Source organism: Gobio gobio, assembly GCF_949357685.1.
Source record: "Gobio gobio genome assembly, chromosome: 10".
NCBI classification, from domain to species: domain Eukaryota; kingdom Metazoa; phylum Chordata; class Actinopteri; order Cypriniformes; family Gobionidae; genus Gobio; species Gobio gobio.
Window position 1 is genome coordinate 1,709,941 of NC_137116.1, and position 24,202 is coordinate 1,734,142.

Sequence of the window (24,202 nt, forward strand, 5' to 3'; positions counted from 1 at the left end):
GCTTGAGGTTTCAGAATGATTGTTTTAATTTGTCTTTTGAGTAAAACATATAATGCCCTAAAACTTAACACAGAGTATAGCTGTAACAGCCGTGAGTGAAAGGTGAAGAGTGTGGTTTCTACACCATTAACTGCAACAAAATAATTTCAAAAATATTTCCCCGTCTGTCACTGGCCGGACAAACAGATAGCTCCACCCCAACATCACGCCATAGGTTGTTGCTGTGTTACTGTTTGATGATGCTCAAACAAACAGGGCAATGTTTTGAAACTACCACAGAGTCACTAAACAGGAAGGGTTTTTTGTTTATTCTTAACTTATAGTTATCTGCATATTAAGCTGGGATTGGGGGAAGTATTTAACACTGAAAAAGGCCATTAAAATTCACAAGAAAATAAATAATGCAATTAAACAGAAAATCCTAAAATCAAGACAACACACTGTCATCCGCTTTCCGGCAGCTGCTAACAAGTATCATTTTTATAGATGGTTTGTCACAGATGGTCCAACAGATGTCTCTCCGGTCTTTAGCAAGTGTGTGTATGTGTGTGTGTGTGCATGAGCAAATACCCATAGATGTGCTCCTTGTCAATCGTTACGTTGTCAACCAGGGCCTTGAGTGTACTCTTTATAAAACATAAAGCCAAAGTACTTGAGCGTGTAAATTAGGGCTGAAACTTGAGCGTTGTGTCAGGCGGACAGAGACAGTAAGAGAGAGACAGATAGAGAGAGAAGCTTTCTCTTGGGGTCGTATTCTGATGAGCATCATTAGTGGCGAATCCAACCCAAAGCAGCAAGACCGTTAGAATGCCTTTTCTGGGGAATAAAACTAGGCACGTCAAAAGCAGAAAATATGAATTCCTTGAGATAAAAAAAAGTATGAAAGCATGGAGTTTAGCTAACTGATTATTGCATGTTTCAATGACTATTTTTGGAATGCTATAGTGTACTGCATACTGCCAAGTAATAATAATAATAATAATAATAATAATAATAATAATAATAATAAGAAATATAGCTGCAAGCAGCAATTATTAGGGCCAAGCGAAGATAAGACACGCCAACTGCAACAATGAGCAATTAAAGACAATTTAAGATGGTTTTAGGCAAAATGGCTGAAAAATCATAGATACAGTCACTAATAATATGATTTAATGGTTTATCACTTTCGACCAATAGGTGGCGCAATAAAAATTGATGTGGTGGGGTCAGAGAGAGGTGAAAGAGTCTGAAGGGGATCTGAATCAAATTTGGTGAAAATCGGACAAACGGTGTAGGAGGAGATCGAAAAATGAGGTTTTTAAAGAAATTCAAAATGGCGGACAGGAAGTTTGGCTGACTATGGCAAAATTGCACATTTTCAAGAACGGGTAGACGAATCAACTTGAATTCCATATTTTTTGTCAGCATGGTCTGAAGATAATCTGGTTAAATTTGTATGAAAATCAGAGCAACGGCCTAAGACGAAAATTCGAAATGGCGGAAAATTACATCATAGGGTCCAATCGAATCAGCTTGAGCCAAGGAATCAGAGGGAAATGTATTTTGTTTCTAGCCCTTAAGATTTAAAAGTTATTAGCACAAACATAAGTCAAACTTTGGACAGGTGGTGGCACTAGAGGGATTGAGTTAGAGACTCCAAATTTGCTATGGTGAATATTTGGACTGTCCTCTGTGTGCCAAATTTCAAATTCCCCTCAAGCGGTTCTATGGGCTGCCATAGACTACCAGAGTGGAAGAAGAAGAACGCCAACGATTTCTAAAGGTGCGTGGCCCCTAATATATATATATATATATATATATATATATATATATATATATATATATATATATATATATATATATATATATATGTGTGTGTGTGTGTGTGTGTGTGTGTGTATATATATAATAAAATGTTTTTTTTTGCATTTTTAAGTCTATATTGTGAAAAAAAAAGTGCAAAGAGTTCTTAAAAAAACGTGTTAATAATGTTTCCTGGTTTAATCTTTGCAATAAAAATTAAAGCTGGGACACAGTATTTCATTCTGTGCTCTGGTTGTATACTGCACTTTTTTTCTTTTTCTTTTTCTTTTTTTTTACAAATGCAGTGGGTCAGGTGAGTGAAATAACATACTGTTTATAGTGTGCATACACATTTATCTGCCTTTATTTTCTGGTTGCTCCACAACGGCCCTGCTCATATGTAATTCTAAATGAGTGTAATGGTATATATCAGTGAAGCAGAGTACACAGAGTGAGAGAAAAGAAAAAGAGAGAGAGAGCGGCTCACGTCTGATCAGTCATGTGGGGGGAATCAGCATGCGCCCTAATGAGCTTACCGAAGCAACTTCAATATCCTCCGATGTCATGTTGAAATGAAAATTAATAGTTCAATATGGCTCCACGCAAATGCCACGCGTCTCCCATAACCCATATCATGTGGCGTGACCAAATGAGTGTATTCTAATAGATGTAGGCAGAAGAGAAAAGCTGATATCTTCAGTAATCAGGGTTTTGAAAATCACCATTAAATGAAATTCAGGGATGGATGGAAAAGAAAAGGAAAACGAAGAAAAAAAACCCCAGAGACATGGAATGAACATCTTTACCCCATAATGTGCTCATGTCTTTCCCACAGGCTGTGAGCTAGTCACCGCAGGGTTGACTTACCACATACACCAGTCAAATTGAGCCTTGAATCACTGGAGGCCCTGTTCATCTTCATAGTCTAAACTAAGGTTCTGTCTCAAATGGAGCCCTTGACCCTTGCAGACCCCCTACGAGTCCACCCTTTGGTGAAGTACTGTTGCTTGGACTTAATGTTCTTGTGTCCTAGAACACTTTGAAGTCAGCCAAACCAGTGCGGACATGCTTGAAAGAAGCCTAAAAGACTGCATGTCCACTTCAAGTGAGCCATTTGGGACAGGGCCTAAATTGTGTTTTTTAAACTCAAAACAAACTCAATAGTATTTCAACTAACTTTCTGATAATGCTAATAAAAACAATATGTAAAGTGCACGCTATATCATCTCCACGTACCTCCCATCCATAAGTGGTCTCTTTTACCGTGGCGCTCTGCAGTCCGTTGTATGGTCCGAAGCGTTCTCCCATCCGAATTTTGACTTTAGCCCAGATTCCAAGGCCAGCCCCTGGAACAGACGACTCGCGGAGCTCCAAGTCAGCAGGGATGGGAATATCATCGGGAATGTAGACGGGCACCTCATAGGGTGAACCCTCTTTAGGAGTGAAGTCCTCATTGCAGGGCTGAGGGGACGTGGGCCCCACCGCAATGGGGGACATGATGCTGTCTTCTGTCTCCTCTTCCGCGCTCTCGCCAGTCACGAGATTGGGCTCTGTGTCGTACATGCTGTCTACTGCCTCACTGTCATCTGAAAGAAGATACAGAGACATTTGCAATACATTAGCAGAATAAAGAGATGCAAAGCACGACAAACGTTCTTCAGCCACATTTCTCCAGTTTACCGTTGTATTTAATTTGCTGATTTTGAAAGTGATTATTTACAATTCTGTCATTATTACTCATGTCGCTCCAAACATGCAATTGAACACAAAAGGAGAACTTTTGAAGAATGTTCAAGCATCTCTTTTCCATGTAATGACTGTCCATAGTGACCATGTGTTTGGGGCTCCAAAAAGGATAACAAATCTGAAAATCTTGCACTATAGCTTTGAAATCAAATCAAATGGTAATCATTGGCTTCTCTTATTTAATTTTGTGGTGTTTCTTACATTTTGGAGCTTGACAGACACAAACTATTTGAAGATTCTTAATTAAATAATTAAATGATGATTAAAAATCATATTTGTGTTCCACAGAAGAAGAAAAAAAACATTATACAGGGTTGGAACAACCTATGGGGAAAATAATGGGCAAATAATAACAGAATGTACATTTTTCATAAGTGTGCCCTGCAATCATGCCGTCATGCTTGAACTCTTTAAAGTTGGTGGATTCTGTTTGGCTATCAATGTTTTTTATCATTCATTAGCAAAAATTATTCCAACAATATAGTTCTTCTAGTGTTCATTACCTGAATAACTATTGTATGGACTTCCTTATTCCCACAGAATAAGAATTATTATTATAACTTTATAATTATTTTCCCTGGTGTGAATGGGCTTTTAGTCTGTGCAAAACTCATTTTCACAATGATGTTCTTGCAGGCTGCCAGGGTGTTGTTTAGTTGTAGTGGCCCAAGTCAAAAGAGTCAACGCTCAAGTCTCTATGATGTTCTGGTCTTGAAATGGGTTAGTTCCCTCCTTTAAATGTAAGTCAATGGCATTTCCCCTCCCTGATCACTTCGAAAATTAATAGCATACACTCAACAAGCCATACAACTTAAGGTATCATTCATATCCGTAACACAATCTGTGCGGAACGTGAGAACGGGTCTAAGTTTAATACTTAGGGATATGGGTTGTTCAAATTGCTTACCATAAGTATGAGGAAAATAAGCATAATTCCATGTGGAGAATAAACCATCAAGCTTTCTGTCACAAGTCCATGTTCTTAACCACTTTGCCCCACCAACTAACAAGAGACCACCAACCTTATCAAGCCATTGAAACAAGCATGAACAATTCAAACCCAACTTTTATTTTTCTATTGCTGGTTATACAGTGATGTGCACTGATCTGTGAATAGGACGATCTATCTAAATGAAAAAAAAGCTTTGTTAGATCTTCTGTAAGTTAGAGAGTCTGGCACAGGGACGATCCCATTTATTTCATAGTTACCACCATTTCCTGTCTGATCATTTTACAAATAATAGCCGCAAATGACCCTGTGGCCTGACGCCACTGCCAGCCATCTATGTTTATTGTCACTCTTTGCCTGACAGCATAATTATGGTACTCATCATTCATGCTAGCAAAAGGTAAAACTCAGATTGCTAAAAATAGGTTCTGTTTCTCTGCATTAGTTCTACACATATCAAGCCCTAGGAAAGGACCATCTGAGCTGTAGCTGTCAATCTTGGAGAGATTACGCTAAACTACTGCCCCAAATGCAATCCGTTCTCCAAACCAGATCCTGACACATCTCACCTGCATCGGTGTTCTAAAATTTCTTAGCTGGGGTCTGAGGCAAAACACAAGACACTTTCGATCGGTATCCATGATGACAACTATGCAAGTACGCATGGATGAACTCGCTGTAATTTGTAGCAGCACTACTGCAGTTTGCTATCCAAACACAGGACCAGCAATCAGGGCTAACTAGGCCGCAATTACACCAGGAGTGCTTCCAATCAACCAGACTCGGCCCCCCTGCCAATGCTGCCAAGAACACAAGTTTATGACTCCAACCTGTTTTCTCTCACATTCAAACGCTGTTTACTTATAAGCAACAGCATGAATAAGTATAAATTGTAGTTACTGCTAGGTTGGCTTCAAGTCAAAAGACAGTGGTTTCACCCAGACAGTTAAAAGGTAGTGAGAAAGAACATGAGAGAGGGAAATAAAAGAAATTGAGAGATTTCTGTCCCTCCATTGAAAGTCCATCCACCTAAAAATTTGACACTCAAAAAAGTAATTTTCAAGCATTTTGAACCGAGTCTTCTAAAGAGTCAAAATCGCTTTATTTGATGAACAGATTTAATTTAGGCAGTTATTGCCATATAAACATTGTTTACCACACATACATAGAGCATATAGAATAACCGCTGAAACATACTTTCTTGACAAACCAGTGAGGTTTGTTCTCACATATCAAGCAAGCACATTTGAGCTTTTGCAAGAACCAGTGAGATTTGTTCTTAGAACATGAACTTAAGTCTTTTGGTTTTGGAATGGCATGAGGGTGAGTAATTGATGACAGAATTTTCATAACTGGGTGAACTATTTCTTTAAATCTAAAGATGTCCTAGCTTCCCATGGTTACTTACAGTATGCAAAGTTGGTGCGGGACTGGAAATGCAAATGTTTGTGACAAAACCTTTTTAAAAACCAGCAATTCTCAAAAATCAGGGGATGTATCATGTAAAAAGCTCCATAGTAAAAAAAACAAGAAAAGCTTTTAAAACAGATCCTGCGTCATCTTGCGATTTTGAGGGCAAAGAAATGTTTTACCAATTTCTTTAATGATCAGACTTTCATTAGAGTCTCAAAGCAGCCAGGCAATTAACTTAAGAACATGTGGCCCAGTAGTAGCTTCCCCTTTTCACAGATCAGTTAAAGTTTTATAACCACTGCCTATCTGGTGCTGTTTGCAAGAATCAAAAGTGTTTTCAAACCATTAAAACTTTTTTTCCCCTTCTCATTTTTGGCATATGACCCGAGTAAATTTTCAACAACCATAGAAAGGGTTGGAAAATCTATTAAATACTCCAGTTAAAAAGGCTGTATTGTACAAACAGATAGCTACACTAGAAGAATGATTTAAATTACGTTTAATGGACTTAATTGTGATGAACAAAACATCAGAACCATCAGAACACAAGACAATTTTCACAAACATATATGTTGCTTCCCCAAATGGGAAGTTTTCAGAAGTTTTCAGACATATCATTCGCTTTGTTCCAAAACATGGACTTAAATTGTTACAATGTTGCTTCTTGGTTCGGTTCGCTTTGAGAAAACATTTGCATGTCGCATGTGAGAAAAACTTTCCTCTCATTGGTCAGAGTACACCTGTTTATCTTCCTCATAGCATCATCAAGATGGATTGACAAGTTAACCGCAACACACTTCCCATTATGAATTATGATACAGATTGTCTAATACAGGTTTGTTGGTCCGTTGGGTCAGTCCGTTCTCACCACAGAATGCGTTTTCAATTGGACTGAAACTACCTTGTTCAGGCGATCTCGGATTGATTGTTTTGGTGTTGATCCGAACATGATTTCCATGTTCATATATGCCTAAACAAACCGAACAAAGGGTATGTTTACACGACAACAATGTCCTTTTTCGCATGCAGACAACAATGTTGTCAAAGCTATTCCTGTTCACAAGGATCTTCAAAAATGACTAAAACACTGCATTATACATGCCAGGCCAGCAGTTGGCGATGTCACTCGTTAAGAAACATTTTGCACTTATAGATTGAACATGTAATACACATACGAAGGATGTCACCGTTTTCACAAATTTGCTGTTTTGTAGCTTACGTGGACACACCCCCTTTTTTTTTTTTTTTTTTTTTTGCATTTTCAGTGTAAATGAACATCCAAAACGCATAAAAAGTTTTCCGTTTTTAGTTGAAAAGGGTGTTGTGTAAACGGCCCCTAAGGGAGAAAACACACCTGGTACGGAAACAAATGCTCCAATCGAGCTGGGTGTGAAAACTTCTTTGAAATCTCCGATGGCACCGCCACGGACCGGCCAAAATCTGTGGACTGACTTTTTGAAACATACAATATCTTCTGTTTAGATGTGATTGGCTGCTGTGATTTTGCTAAGTAAGACATGTCTCTGGGTCAACATATTTTGTTTATCCTGGAACAACATTCCTGCCCGAGAATTTAGTCTTAACCATTTTCCTGCCCCTAAACCTAACCCTACCCATAAACTATCCCTAAAATTATAGGGAAATGATAGGTGAATAACACTGATGCAGAAGCACACAATCCCTCAAATCTGATTGATTGATTGGAATGTTGTTTGAGGATCAACAAAGATGTTGAAATCGCGTTCACCGATTGGCTGCCCTTATGTAACTTCCAAGACACAGGGCACGTAAAAACAAAAACATTGTGACAAATGTTGGTTGGTTTCAATGTCAGTCAGATGGTCTCGTCCTGTCTAAGTGAGCGGTTCTTGGCCAGAATTAGCTGCAATGTGAACCAGATTCCATGCCACAAGTTAAAAATCTACCAAGCTACCAGAAGGGTGGACTGAATAAAGAAGCATTTTAAACTGAGGCTCTGGCGTTCTTTGGGATAGGGATCTCTGTTGGAGACTGATGTTCAAAATGTCTCCCGGAAGTGAAGTGCCTTCTTCTGTCTCTGTTTGCTCTCACTCTTATACTGAACTGTTTATCCTGATTACATCAGGCCGTCATCATTAATTCGCACCTTGGGGGTCCTTCTCTACTCTGAGCTACGGCCACAATGAAACGCTTGTTCTGCTTTGTTATTCCACTGGAAACTACTGTGCAGCCGGGCCGTAGACATGAAGGCATCAGATTTATTTGATAAATTGTAAAAGCGTCACTTAAGCAGGAGAACAGGGGCCTTTATTATTGCAAGCTGCTATAGAGTCGAGAGGAGACACTGCCAGGCTCTGTGTTCTTCTTCCTGAAGATCTGTACTAGTCCAGCAATCTCAGGCCTTTGACCTACATACATTTCATATGTAATTTCAACAAGTGAATTTGTGCTAGAGCTGCTCAACTAGAGCCTCATTATCTACATCTTCTAACAATAAACCCCATATAAATTCCAAATCCCAAACTCATTGACATTTGAGGTTCATTCACAGCTCACCAAAGAACTAGTTAGTGGTGTTTGCTAAGGCAATTATCATTATAATATTTTTGTGCATAGGTTAGAGATAAAAAAATAAAAAAATAAAAACTGATGCTAAATATTAAGCTTTGGTATGCAGCTCATATTGCTCCATTCGTTAATCGTGATACACCATAATCTCAATATGGCTTAGTGCAATTATCAAATTGCAAAGGCAGTGATTCTATTAAATGAAAAAAATAAATGCACAGAATATTTCAGAGGGAATTGCAGCACTGTGTTATTTTACATATGAGCAGTTCATGATTCTGTTTTCTGTGATTCAGAATGGCTCTGCTCTTAAACAGTGGTTTAATAACAAACTACGCCTGTCTTTAAATTAAAAAGTTGCACGACTCACTTGCTGTCAAGATACATACTTCATGCAAAATTTGAGTAGAGTCAACTGAAATTAAACAAATTAGTTCAAACAAATTAACTTTTATGATTATTTAGAACTTTCTTTTTTCTTTTGAGTTCACAAAACTGACACATTATGGGCCCTATCTTGCACCCAGCGCAATTGACTTTGTACACCGACGCATGTGTCATTCCTATTTTGCACCCGCGCAAAGCGCGCTTTTCCCTCCACAGAAGCACGTCGCTAAACTAGTGAATGCACTTGCGCTCCCTGGGCGGGTCAGCGCAAAAAAGGAGGCGTGTTCCGGCGCAAACAATCCCTGGTGCTATTTTGCTGTTCGATTAAACAATTGCGCCACTGACCAGAATAAACCTAGTCTAAAGTCAGTGGCGCGTTACGCGTTGTTCATTATGCTATTTTAAGGGCGCATGCTTGACCATAATGTATAGCGTGCACAACGCGCATACACTTTGCTCATGTAATCTACACAGATGCAACAGTTATTTTTGCAAATCATAAATTGTTACACTAAAAAAATATTAACACATGAGATGACGGAAATCATTGTGGTGTGCCACGAAGATGTGAAAAAATAGGCATAAATCTAGCTTACAAATGATTCAGGCTAATTGTAATAATTAAGGATAAGACCTGTTTGTCCAATAGTGGCAAGACATATATGTATATAAGGACATCTGACAAATTGGTTTGTCCGTCAAGAACCAGGAACAAAAATCGACTGAAAAACTGAAAAAACTGAAAGACTGAAAAAAAAAAAAAGACTGTGAAATCACCTTTACCATAATGTACAACATTACAACTTCACTTCTCTGTCTTTCACTGCTCTTACAAGAACATCAGTCTCATCGGCTGTGAACCGCTCCTGGCGTGCGCCTGGTAAATACGCCATAATAATAGCAATCCATAATGGAACTTGCGCACCTGCTTTTAAAGGGAATGTTGGATGACGCTCGGATTGGTTTATTCACGTTACGCCCAAACCACACCTATGAATAATGAAGCTACTTCAGACCAACCCATTTTAGATTTGCGCCGGGCGCAAGAGCCATTTATCCCGCCGGGAAAATAGCAACAGCGCCGAGACCCGCCCACAAAGTTACTTGCGCTTCGCGTTTTGACACTTGCGTTTCAGATCGTTAAAATAGGGCCCTATAAGTCATCTGACCTGTTTCATTGTTTTGAGTTTATGAACTTGAACTTTAGTATAGACAAGCTTAAATTTAACTGAAACTGGGCTGGGATTTATATTTCTCAGCATGCTTAATTGACACTCAAAAGGGAGAGTAAATGCTAAAATTAAGTGTTTTATAATGTGTGTGTTTTTGGTGCAAGATTAATTTTAAGTGGGAGATTTAGTAGTGTTTAAAGGGATACTGAGGAATATAGATATAGAGGAATGTGTATTTTAAATTGGGTCATTTATGTAGTAGAAATGTGAAATATTTGAAGTTGGTGCCTTCTTGACTGAGAAAAGCCAGAAAATAAATTTTTGGCTCAAATGGATGAAAGACAACAACTCGCAGAATGCACTTGCTTTGCTGCCCTAAGAGGCCACTCCCAAGCCATGCCTACCGGTTACATCTCTTGCCCACCGTGGCACCACCCCACTGTCCTTTTCATTTTTATAGTAATAAAATAATTTCAGTTCAGTTAGAGAACAGACACTGCAATTAAAAACTGAACGTGTCTGTTCAATACAGCACGAGCCGAATGAGCGTCGCAGCACAAACGCAGCAGTAGTCAGATTTCATTCATCAGAGAGTGAGGTGATGACAAACCAGATGATCACGGAAGATTTGGTTTCAAAGCAAAATGCGTGAGTTTGTCATTGTACAGTTTTGTTGTTGTGTTTTCATGAACCCACAATTCAAGCAACCCGCCCCAAATTGGCGCTAATTTGAAACGAAACTAAAATGAGCACGGACGACCGGCATTCATTCACGGCTGAATTGTCAGTCATTCACGGCTGCACAGTGCATGTCCAGTTTGGTGCGTTTTCAGTTCATGCCTATGGAAGCTTAACTTTTTACATTCAGCCGATCTTTGTATCTGGCGGTAGCACTTTTAGCATAGCTTAGCATACATCATTGATTCTGATCAGTCCATTAGCATCTCATTCAAAAAATGACCAAAGACACTTTCAATATTTTTCCTATTTAAAACTTGACTCTTCTACAGTTACATCGTCTGCTAAGACCAACTGAAAATGAAAAGTTGCGATTTTCTACACCTATATGACCAGGAACTACTTTCTCATTCCTGCGTAATAGTCGCGGATCTTCACGGCCGTACCGTGGCTCCAGCGGCGCAATGATTCGTTGGTATTCTGGGAAACATGTATACACCTTCGACTTACTATCACAGCCCTTTACAACACAGAACCATGGCTAATCACACAGGTAAATCCACAACACAATTTGTCGGCTGCAAGCCTGAAACTTTCTCGGCAACTACACAAACTTAGTGCCGGTCACATTGAAAGTTACCTTGCTGGGGGCTACTTTCAGGCGCTGCGTAATATCATTGTGCTGCTGCAGCCATGGTTACTTAAAACTTTAAATTTTAAACTTAAAACCTCAATTGTTTTAGTTGTTCCAACAGAACGTAAAGACCCATACCAAAAAATCGGTACGAATGCGTGTACCGTTACACCCCTAGCTAGCAGCACTCAGCACTCACATTTTCTTCAAAAAATGTAAAAATCTATTTATATGGACTAGCATGTGTTTCTCTTTAGAGATGTCAAGAAGAGAGGCTTGAATGAAAAAAAAAATGAAAAAAACTTTGTGGACTTTATGGAGATAAATATAAAACAAGCACATATTGTGATATTCCAAATAAGGAAAAAGCTTAAAACATTCAGAAACTGTTCTGGCCAGTTTAAAAAGTTTTGTCATCATCAGAATCACAAAGAAGCATCATGTTCCAATGAATCAAAAGTTGATTTTCTCTTCTCTGAGTTTCTATACCTAAAAACTTTGCTTTCCAGAAACATGCTCTGTTTCCCCTCGTAAAAGCAGCAGGGAACATTTCCAAGTAACTCTTAAAGTAGCACTTTTGTTTCTCTAAAAGGCCTGTGTCATGGGGAAGATTACAACAAGAGGAGATTCCTCATATTATATTATTAAAATATTCTATTATTGTATATTACTCTGGTACGTAAGCCTACTACACCTTTACATGTTATACAATACTCACACCTCAAGCAGTCAACACACACACACTAACAGTGTAAGCATGTATTTATACTCTGTAGGCCAGAGCAAACTCAATATATGTGTGCGATCTGAAGAGAGTGCTGAAGTAAGGGACCTCAATCACCTCGGCTGTTTGAACAGTCAATACACAATGATCTGTGCCGAGCTACCGGACGCACTGGCACACTTCACCAGCTTCATCTCAACTGAATATGTGAGCCATGAGCTCAATGAATCACACTGGGTCATTTTTTGCAGCATAGCCTAGAGTGAACACAAACCACTACTGCCTCTGAGAGCAAAATAAATGTTTCACTAATTATGCACAAAGATTTGCCCAATAAACCGTCAAAAATTATTATTTTATTTTGTTTAAAAATGTATTATTATTATTATTGTAATAAAGCACTATAATATTATATACTATAATTGTATATTAATATATGGTCTTAGGTGAACATCCTGATTTTGCTGAGTTTGATGCGTTCCTGGGTAAACATATTTTGTCGATCCAGGAACAACATTCCTGTCTGAAAATGTATTCATAACCATATATCTACCCTTAAACCTAACCCTACCCATAATTTATACCTAAAATCTGAATAAAACGGAAGCAGAAGCACCAACCCTGGTTGTAAGCCTAATATTGTAAACTGTAAACGTGTCACTCAAATCTGATTGGTTAATTGGAATGTAGTTCCAGGAATAACAAAGATGTTGATCCAGGTACATGTTGAACTTGGTGAAATCAGGTTCTGTATCTTATGTCCCTGTTGTCCTTATAAAACAGTTGCTACATAATAATATATTAAAGGGTAACTTCAGTGATTTAGCGTTAAGCTTTGTATCAGTAGAAACCCGGTAGTATATTCGAATTATGGTACTTTTCCCCCTGATATCCCCCTGAGACGAGATAATTATGCAATTTATTTCTGGAAAAAATCCTCCGATGACGCAAATATCATAATTTTGCATCATCGGAGGATTTTTGGCCAGAGGCTAGAGACTACAGGAGCTAGTTCCGCATGTTTTCAACCCGCCCACAGGGAGGGATGGGATCTCACTCACAGAATGTAAATGTGCACACCCGCTGCCGCTCGGTTCGGGCATTCATAACGGAGCGGTGCGGAGCAAAGTGAGTGTTTCAACTTTTCAATGAATTCCTAAAGTTTAGCTTCCAAATGCGATCTGATAACGCGCCAGACTGGACACGCGGCGAGAATGACAGCCGCGCTTACCTCAGCTCTGCTCAGCTCGTGATGAATGAAATTCTCGTGATACTCGTGAGGTCTGACTCCTGCTGCGTCTTTGACGTGACTTTCGTTCGACTCACTCACACTTTATTGACACGTTCAGTTTTTAATTGTAGTGTCTATTCTCCAACTGAACGAAATTATTTTATTACTATGAATATCAAAACGACGTTGGGGGCGGTGCTGCAGTTTGCAAGTGATAACCAATAGCCGTGGCTTTGGGAGTGGCCTCGTAGGGCAGCGAAGCAAGTGCATTCTGGGAGTTGTTGTCTTTCATCCACATGAGACAAAAATACATTTTCTGTCTTTTCTCAGTCAAGAAGGTATCAAATTCAAAAATAATTTCACATTTCTACTACATGACACAGTTTAAATACACATTCATCTTCCCAGCACTAAAGTGCCCCTTTAATTTTCATTAAAACAATATTTTATTAAGCATTTTATTAGGTCATTAAAGGGGGGGGGGGGTCTAATGGGGGTCTAATGCTATGCCATGCATTCTGACTTATTTACTCTGTTGGAGAGTTGGACTCTCATGCTAAACATGGCCACAATTTCAAAAAACAAGTCGGACATATGACATTTGACACAGTCAGATGTATGACACAGTATTTTTGTGCCAAAAACACTCCTTCAGGATTGTAATACTTTTCAGAAAGTTTTTTTTTCAAGTCTGACCTGTATGCATCATGCAGGACATAATTCCTTGTATGGACACTTCTCCCGGATGAGCGCGTGCGCACGTAAACCAGAGCGAGAGCAAGAGCGTGCCCTTCACCGAGCTTCGTTTGGGTTCGAAAGCCGTCGGCAGTGCTGTCATTTTGTTTTTAGACCACAAAATCAAGAATGTCATTAAAGAAGTGTGTTTTTGGTTGTGAGATAAAAATAACCTTGTTCAGCTTCCCAAATAACCCAGCGTTAAGGGAATAGTGGATGCAGTTCCCTTTCGTTCAGTCACTACGACGTAACGTTAGTGACTAACGAATGGGGGTTTCGCTTAGAAGCCTATCAACTTCGAGTTTTGAGAAAACGCCCAATGGCGTGCCAATGCCATGGGGCATGCGGAATTTGCATACGTAGCTCCGCCTCACTGCGTGAGTATATAAGGAAGTACGAGGCAATATCGCATTATGTTTCTGCTTTCGGAGCCAAGAGTACCTACCTCTTCACTCCTACAGCCTTCTGAGACTCTGTCAGCTTCTTCGAGACGAGCAGCTTTCCAGTCGGTGTTGGTGTGACGGCGCGTTCCAGTGATCGCATACTTCCTGCCTGCTGATCTGTGCAGTGGTCCGCCTGACAGCTGGTGTGTGTTTCCCTGGGCGCTTCGGCATCGACTGCGAGGCTTTCCTCTCACAAAAAGAGCTTGCGCGTGGCACGTCTTTTTCAAGACGGCTCGCCCGTGCACTTCCGGGTGCGATCGATTTTCCGCTGCTGTCTGAGGACGCATTCACTGCTCGAGCGTGTTTGGGCTTCAGCGCGCACGGGCAGTGTTTGCGGATGTGTCACGTTTCCATTACGGGGGCGTGACCATCGCGATGTCACGGTCGAGACTCAATGATCTCCGTGAGGAGAGAGAGTCCCCTCTGCCACACCCCAATCTACCGTCCCCGAGTGAGATGGTACTTTGGCTGGTGGCCAGGGTGACCTGAGGGCGGTGCTGTGGTATTAAGAACCCCGACGTTCATTCCTCGGGCCACACCCCCCTCTTATACATCGCCTCCGCGAGTGTTGGATTGAATCTACGGCCCGTCTCTGACGCCCCGTTCGTTCAGTTCACGCTCCGGATAGCAGTGAGATGTCGATCGCCGCATCCCAAGGTGGGCTGGAGTCCTTTGGGGATGACGATTAGGTTGTGCTCCGCCTCCGGGTGTGTCAGCACTGCCTGATCTGACCTAAAGTTGACAGCCATGTTATCTCGGGCAGCCGCGAGTCTCGCGCTGGTGTGGAACTCCGCCCAGTCGTGGGTGCTCGTGGTTGCGCGATTGGTTTTTGGGGGCGGCACCCGACAGCTGTTGGGCCCCGCCCCCAATGCCTTTCGCTCCCGGGGTGCATGAGGAGATCACGCGGTCCCGGAAGTCCCCGTGCTTCTCGCGACCGTTTGGTGGCCTCCTCCGCCTTCTCTGCCCTTGATGGGGCCGCGGCCTAGGGTACACTGGGGCCCCCTCCCCCCCCACTGTTGAACTCTCTGTTGCGCACTACGGTGTCCACAGAGGGCTTTGACGTGGCGTGGTGTGGCTGTCCTAAGCACCCCCCCCAAAGCCTGTGGGCTCGTCTACTTCGGTGGCGTGGTCCCGCAGTGCTACGGGCAGGCCGCCGCCCCTTTGCACATGCACAAGGGTGGAGCCGACCCAGGGCTCTTCATTGAGCTGCGTGCCGCAACTGACCCCGCCCCCGGGCGGTGAAGGTGGCCACACGCTCCCTGGGTCGGGCGATGTCCACAGCTGTGGTCCGGGAGAACACCAGGCCTTACCTGGTGATGTGGAGGACGTTGAGCGGGCCCGCCTCCTCAACTCACCCATATCCCAGGCTGGCCTCTTCGGCGGCGCGGCTGAGAACTGCGCCCAACAGTTCTCGGCCGCCCCAGAGCAGACTGAGGCTGCAACACGTACTGCCCCGGCGGCCAGCTGCTGCACCAGCCGCCGGCCCAGTCGCCTCAGTCCGCTCGCCGCCGAGGGCGCCCTCCCTCTTCCCGCCCGGCCCCAGCAGCAGCCTTCACCTGGGCCGCGCCGTGGAGGTGGTTGAGGATGTCGCCCAGTCCGCTCCCCAGACTGGTTAAACGCCAGGATGGAGGTGGACAACTCAGAGATGGGTTCCAGTTCTTCCCAGGGGATGGTAGCAGGGCCTCTCCTTCCCCCGGTGGAGGGCCGGGGGAAAATCCTTCCGCTGCTGGCCCCCGGGCTAGCAGCGCTTGGGAAGAACTCATGTTCCTGTCTCTGAGCACCCAGAGACTGGTGATGACAGTGCGCGCCACCCTCGGGTCTCGCCACTCGCATCCCTCTCTGTCGCCAGCCCCCTGGTAGAGCAGACCCCAGTGGAACGCGAGTCCTTCCCTGGTCTCCTCTGTCAGGGCGCAGCCGTTAACCGTGCTCCGACCCGGGGACGCCCAACAGCCTCCCCTGTCCGCGCCGGTAACGCTGCCTCGCTGCCCCACCCAGGGTACGTCTGTCGTCCGGATGACCCCGTTGGTGCAGTCTCTGGAAGCCTGGCTTCAGCTTCCGGGGCTGTCCCGCTGGGCTGCCCGGACCATCAGGCTCGGCTACGCGATTCAGTTTGCGCAGGCTCCTCCCCGTTACAGGGGAGTCCGCTATACCATGACCGGGGCCCATGCCCCCGTCATGCGTGTGGAGATTGCCACTCTACTGGCGAAGGGTGCGATCGAGCCTGTCCCTCCAGCCGAAATGAGGTCGGGGTTCTACAGCCCCTACTTCATTGTACCCAAGAAAACCGGTGGGTTACGGCCAATCCTGGACCTTCGCATCTTGAACCGATCCCTTCACCGGCTTCCGTTCGAGATGTTGACTGCGAAACGCCTTTTCGAATGCGTTCGTCCGTACGATTGGTTTGCAGCGATTGACCTGAAGGACGCCTACTTCCATGTCTCCATCCTTCCTCGACACAGACCGTTCCTACGGTTTGCTTTCGAGGGGCGGGCATACCAGTACGCAGTTCTCCCATTCGGGTTATCTCTGTCCCCTCGCGTCTTCACGAAGATCGCCGAGGCAGCCCTTGCGCCCCTTTGGCAGCACGGGGTCCGCATCCTGAACTACCTTGACGACTGGCTCATACTAGGCCACTCTCGAGAGCAGGTTTGCGGACACAGAGATCTGGTTCTCCACCACTTAACCCGTCTGGGCCTTCGGGTCAACTGGGAGAAGAGCAAACTTTGCCCCGTGCAGAGGATCTCTTTTCTCGGTATGGAGATCGACTCGGTCGCCATGTACGCGCAGCTTTCGAGCGAGCGCGCGCAGTCTCTGCTGACTTGCCTCCGACAAATCGAGAGCAAGAATGCGGTTCCACTGAAACTTTTTCAGAGGCTCCTGGGGCATATGGCATCTGCAGCCGCGGTAACGCCGCTCGGATTGCTTCATATGAGACCGCTTCAGCACTGGCTTCGCGATCGAGTCCCGAGATGGGCATGGCAGTCTGGCACGCTCCGGGTCCAAGTGACTCGGGCCTGCTTACAGACACTCACCCCGTGGTCGAACCTCAGCTTTCTACGGGCTGGTGTGCCCTTAGAACGAGTTTCCAGGCATGTTGTCGTATCGACGGATGCCTCTGCCACGGGCTGGGGTGCCATGTGCAATGGACAAGCAGCCGCGGGCTCCTGGACAGGACCCCAGCGTCTCCTGCATGTCAATTGCCTCGAGTTGCTGGCAGTACGGTTCGCCCTGCACCGCTTCCGAGCGTTGCTGAAGGGTCAACATGTGCTTGTCCGGACAGACAACACGGCCGTAGTAGCGTACATCAACCACCAGGGCGGTCTACGCTCCCGCCGCATGTCTCAACTCGCCCGCCATCTCGTCTTATGGAGTCAGAAGCGCCTGAGGTCCCTTCGTGCTGTCCATATTCCGGGAGTCCTGAACCACGCAGCCGACGAGCTCTCGCGGTTTCAGCCTCTCCCGGGAGAATGGAGACTCCATCCCCGGACGGTTCAGCTGATTTGGGAACAGTTCGGCGACGCACAGGTAGACCTGTTTGCCTCCCACGACTCTTCCCACTGCAGCCTGTATTATTCCCTGACCGAGGGCACGCTCGGCACGGATGCACTGGCGCACAGCTGGCCGCGGGGCCTACGCAAATATGCGTTTTCCCCCAGTGAGCCTACTCGCACAGCTTCTGTGCAAAATCAGGGAGGACAAGGAGCAGGTCCTTTTGGTCGCCCCGTACTGGCACGGCCGGACCTGGTTCCCCGAACTCATTCTCCTTGCGACAGCCCCTCCCTGGCCTATTCCTCTGAGACCGGACCTCCTCACTCAGAGACGGGGCACCCATTGGCACCCGCGTCCCGACCTTTGGAACCTCCACGTGTGGCTCCTAGACGGGACCCGGCAGGTTTGAGTGGCCTACCACCTACGGTGGTCGCCACCATCACTTCCGCTAGGGCAGAGTCCACTCGGCATGCCTATGCGTTGAAGTGGAACCTCTTCGTCACCTGGTGCTCTTCCCGCCAAGAAGACCCCTGGAAATGTCCGATCGGGTCCGTGCTTGAGTTTCTCCAAGAGGGGCTGGAGCGAAGGCTGTCTCCCTCCACCCTCAAGGTATATGTGGCCGCAATATCTGCCCACCACGATCTCTTGGAGAACAAAAAGGTAAGTCAGCACGACCTGGTCATCAGGTTCCTGAGGGGAGCTAGGAGACTGAATCCTCCTCGCTCTCCTCTCGTACCCTCTTGGGACCTCGCAGTAGTACTAACTGCTCTGCAGAGACCTCCCTTTGAGCCTTTGCGGTCGGTCGATATTAAGTTTCTGTCTATGAAGACGGCTCTGCTGACCGCATTGGCCTCAGTCAAGAGGGTCGGGGACCTGCAGGCATTTTCGGTTGACGAAGCGTGCCTGGAGTTCGGGCCGGCTAACTCTCACGTGATCCTGAGACCCCGGCCTGGATATGTGCCCAAGGTTCCCACCACTCCGTTCAAGGACCAGGTGGTGAACCTGCAAGCGCTGCCTTTGGAGGAGGCAGACCCAGCCTTGGCATTGCTCTGTCCAGTACGCGCTCTCCGCGCCTACGTAGACATGACGCAGTGTTTCAGGACCTCAGACCAGCTCTTTGTCTGTTATGGTGGAGAGCGGAAGGGAAGTGCTCTCTCAAAGCAAAGGCTGTCTCACTGGATAGTGGACACCATTGCTTTGGCTTACCAGCAGCAAGGCCGACCATGTCCCCTTGGTGTGAGGGCACACTCCACCCGGAGTGTGGCTTCCTCTTGGGCTCTAGCGCATGGCGCCTCGCTAGCAGACATCTGCAGAGCTGCAGGCTGGGCGACACCCAACACATTCGCCAGATTCTACAATCTCCGAGTGGAGCCAGTGTCCGACTATGTACTCGCCCCCCCGAGGGGCCGGTGATGGGCCAGGCTCAGGTGTCTTCGCTTGCTCACCACTCCACTCCACGGACTGGATACGTGCGATATTTTCCTCAGGTGAGCTCCCCGAGAGCCCTGAGCTCCTCCAGCACTGTCGACGCCGACATCAGTTCAGTCTGCCCTCTCGAGCCCAGACCCTCATGTCCGGCCAGGTGCCCCATGTGCATGGTTCCCTCTGGCGACCCCCACATGTGTATTTCACCGTAAGTCTCCGCAGTGAGCGGGTTTCTTCCCTTGGCGTGTCCCCGCCACCCCTAGGGTTAAAAATCCACCTTCGGCTGGTACCCTAGAGATCTTCCATATGCAACCCTCTCCGGGTCATATGTGTCTCTTAAGTCCTCCCCACGGGTAGGCATCTTGGCATTCCCTCACTGGGATATGCTTCCCAGTGTACCTTGGTAATCCTGTGTTAAGTGGGAGTCCTTCGTCCGTACTAGTCTTACGACAGGGAACTCACACTTACGCAGGGCGCTGGAAGACGGCTGAGTGGCGGGATTATATTGGGACCCCCATTCGTTAGTCACTAACGTTACGTCGTAGTGACTGAACGAAAGGGAACGTCTCGGTTACGGATGTAACCCTCGTTCCCTGAGGAGGGAACGGAGACGTAACGTCCCCTTGCCACATCAGCTGTGTTGCCTGGAACGCAGGAGTTCAGTCTTGGCTCCTCAAGCAGGTAACATAATGCGATATTGCCTCGTACTTCCTTATATACTCACGCAGTGAGGCGGAGCTACGTATGCAAATTCCGCATGCCCCATGGCATTGGCACGCCATTGGGCGTTTTCTCAAAACTCGAAGTTGATAGGCTTCTAAGCGAAACCCCCATTCGTTAGTCACTAACGTTACGTCTCCGTTCCCTCCTCAGGGAACGAGGGTTACATCCGTAACCGAGACGTTTGTTTTCCCGGAGCAGCAACGGAGTTCTGAAAGTGTATTTGTTTGTTCCCGGTCACGAGTCGAAACCGCCAAATGTCTGTGTTTTGTTGGCAATCGGCGCGTAAGTCCATATAATGCAAACAACATGAACGTATAGCGAATCGAAAGTTATCCAGAGATAATGCCATGATGTACTGTGTGTGTGTGTGTGTGTGTGTGTGTGTGTGTGTGTGTGTGTGTGTGTGTGTGTGTGTGTGTGTGTGTGTGTGTGTGTGTGTGTGTGTGTGTGTGTATGCGCGTGCGTGCGTGTGCTTGTGTCTCTTTAGCTCCGCCCACTGCACGCCTCCGTGACTTTAGCTGTTTTCAGAAAGAATTGGTACAGCGTATCTGTCTTTGATAATTATGATAAAACTAAAGAGATATGAAGGAAGCAATATTTCTCTATAGGTACTCAAGATAAACACGAGATTGGCAGAAACTGTGTGTTATGTACCCTTTAAATCCCATTATTCCGCCAAAATATAAAGCCCTATTTCTGCACCCGTTATCACCCTAAATCTATGCCAGTAATTAAGAAAAGAAGAAACTCACATTGGCAAATACAGATATGGTCTCCGATGTGCTGTACACCTCAGCAATATTGACAAACACTAGATTTGAGTGCACTTTCACAGCAGAGTGTTAAGTTTAAATAATACTAAAAAAGAACTGTAAAAGCTGTACCCTTTGCTGTAAAACCAAAGTTATGAACCAAAACAATGGGGTGGTACAATAATATTCACCATGTTACAAAGCACAAAGATTTCTTACACCTTTAGCATTTAATTGATGCACATAATTAGAAGGCTTAAATCCCCACACCTGGTTTTACAAAGCCTAATCAGTTACCAAAATCATATTAGGGCCTGCGGGAATCTGGCTGTGTGTGTGTGTGTGTGTGTGTGTGTGTGTGTGTGTGTGTGTGTGTGTGTGTGTGTGTGTGTGTGTGTGTGTGTGTGTGTGTGTGTGTGTGTGTGTGTGTGTGTGTGTGTGTGTGTGTGTGTGTGTATGTGTGTGTCGTTCCTGTCAGCCTCTCCTGATTGCCATTCTAGTCTGCCTTGCTCCCCGGGGAGCAGCGCAAGGCCTTGAGCAGACATTTATTAACACGACAGATTAATAGCACCAGGGAAAAGACATTTTCACAAACATGATAAATATTAATAATAATCAATACTAACTTACATTTGCCAAATTGAGTTGCAAACATCACCCATGGGGGGGCAAGAAAGAGGCAAATAGAGAGAGAGGAGGCAGACGGGGACGTATGCAGGAAAAGGCTAAGGTTTGCTAATAAGTGCCAGAAGGTCTCAGACGTCTGGATAATGACACAACAGCATGCTCCATCTACTCCAGAAACACTGCTGCTCATTCGCTTGCTACTCTATATTATGGACATTACGCAAGACCAAAGCCATGATAAGCATTCATTTTAAACTCCTAAAAACAATAAATAATCAAATGTTGCATTTTAAACACTATGCCACTTTGCAATCAAAGCAATTTTATTTCAGTGAGGATGCTGCACTCCTTTAAGCAAAGCAAGATTATTTGCAAAGAGTTGGATAAACAATGGCTACTCAAAATTCAGCTTTTCTGAAAATTAAAGCCATAATCAGAATGATTCCTGAATATCCATTTTAATCAAATTGTCTATGAAATATAGATGAGTGTACAGATATAACCATCATCATCATCATCACGCCACTGTTGTATGCAGAACATCAGTATGTGCATGGGTGTATTGAAAACAAATGGTGACCACACAGCACCAAGTATATTCAAAAGTTAGGAGTCTTTATGTAGTTATTAATATAAAGAAAATAATACTCAGCAAGGACACATTAAACTGATCAATAGCATTTCTAAAGAAAAGCTGTTCTTTTCAGCTATCTATTAATCCAAGAATCCTGAAAAAAGCAGCATATTAAAATATATTATGAGCATGGTTGCCATCACAGGAATTATTATATTTATTATAATTTCTCATATTAAACTGAAAGGAGCTATATGTAGAATTCAGAAACCCTTGTTATTAGCAACACTGGTGGCCACTAAGTGAACTGCAGACAGCAACTGGTTTGCACCCATGCACAGTGAACGAGATTCAATGCCCCGAAAAACTCATGGCTACGTTTTCATTCTTCATTTAGAAGCAAAATGAAAGATGGAAATACCTTGGAAGGGATCTATTTTATCCAACAACCCAACGCTGCTGAGAGCGATGTTTAAATGAATATGTAAATATGTTCTCTCAATAAAAAAATAAGCACACAACTAAAATTACAACGGTGAGAAAGCAGGAGTTATGAAAGCATCTGATCGTAGCGATGTGGCTGTTTGCACTAGCTCTGGAATTCACCAGCATCATGTCGACAGAGGAGGTAGGCTATTTAAAATTGAACTGATATAACAGTTTGATTATCAAGTAATTTGAGACTATAGACTAAATAGATCTGACTATGTGAGACTAGTTTGAATCAATCCCTTTTCTTTGCATGGGACATTGCCATTACAGAATGTAAAAACACAGCATTTGTTCATTTCATGTGTCCCTGAACAGAAGAAAGGCTCTTGGGAGCCGTTAACATCACATCCTTTTGATTTTTTGAAAGTCCTTCACATAAAAATGAGTGCTGTCAAAACGATTAATCGCGATTAAATTATTACTTTGAAAAAAAAACGTTCTGAAAGTGATTCCAACAATATTGTTTCTCTGTGGACTCTGCATTCTTTTATATTTAGAATAAGATTTTTTGAAACTATCTCTTTATCGCTAACGCTATAGTTATCGTTTTTGGTGTGAACGGGCCTTTAGTGAGCCTTTCAGAAACATAAAAAAAAGTTTATTCATTGATTATTATTATTTTATTTTTTTTATTAGCAGGTGCACATTAGTTTTCACCTTTGAGCACAAGCTCACACACTCAGATCAGAGCCATCTTATGTAGCATCATGAACCTGAAGAGCATACATTGTTCATTAATTTCCGTTTCTATTCTGCCAAGAAGTAAAGTCTCAGTTTTGGGTGTATTATACAGCCTCGTTTAATTACCCAGTGGGAATAACAGAGAAGAGAGAAAGAGAGAAATGCATTAATTTTTATTAACAGGAAAAGCCATTGGTTGGGCTTGCGACGGTATCTGAGTTGGGGGAAATGATTTTCACCTCTGGCTCGGAGAGCACTCCCCACCTATACATCACCCGATTACTCCTGGACTGGCCCCGGTCTTAGTCATTAGCCAGTGAATTAACGACAATCCAGCATGCTATTAATCACACTGACAAAAGTGTTAGCATGCCACTGACCTGCTGGCGCACGGGGACTTGAGCAAAAGAGGGAGATTTCAGAGAGAGAGAGAGAGAGGGAGAGAGGGAGGGAGGGAGGTGAAGAGGGGTAGTGGTTGAGGGGGTTGCAACTTACAAAGATACAGTACACGAAACTGGCGAATAGCAGCGAGAAACAGCCAGAGCGGGTACAAAGAGTACAGAATGAATATTGGAGCTATGAGCCACCACTCACATTTGTTCGTTTTTTCATACAGTACTGGATTAAAATATCTCACTTGTTTTAAAAGATGGAAATTATCCTAGTTTTCCTTGCAATACTGTTTAATTGATAAACATAAACATATCACACACCACACACGCACATGCTCTCAATGTCCATACCTTTTTAAAGAACTTCCCCAAATTACAGCACAGTCATAATCATTTTTAAAAGTTACAGAGTTCAAAAGGTACTGCAGAACAGCAATGAGCCACCTCGCAAAAGATGTATCTGCTTATTAAGAGACAAACTCAAAAATGCTTGATCATTCAATGGTAAAAAAAAAATAAAACATCACTGCTACATTTCACAGCAGAGATATTAACTGCTCATACTTTAGTTTACTGTACATGACGTATCAAACTAGATCAGAA

At 44.1% G+C, this 24,202-nt stretch overlaps 1 protein-coding gene across 9 annotated transcripts in view; it reads right to left on the bottom strand.

The window, feature by feature from the left end:
* Positions 1–24,202, bottom strand: part of prdm16 (PR domain containing 16) — a 261,281-nt gene that overhangs the window by 170,567 nt on the left and 66,512 nt on the right. For all 9 annotated transcript variants that reach the window (XM_079827679.1, XM_079827678.1, XM_079827676.1 and 6 more), the window contains one exon: positions 3,022–3,371. In XM_079827679.1, coding sequence (XP_079683805.1) covers positions 3,022–3,371 — 350 coding nt within the window. The remainder of the gene's footprint in view (positions 1–3,021; positions 3,372–24,202) is intronic.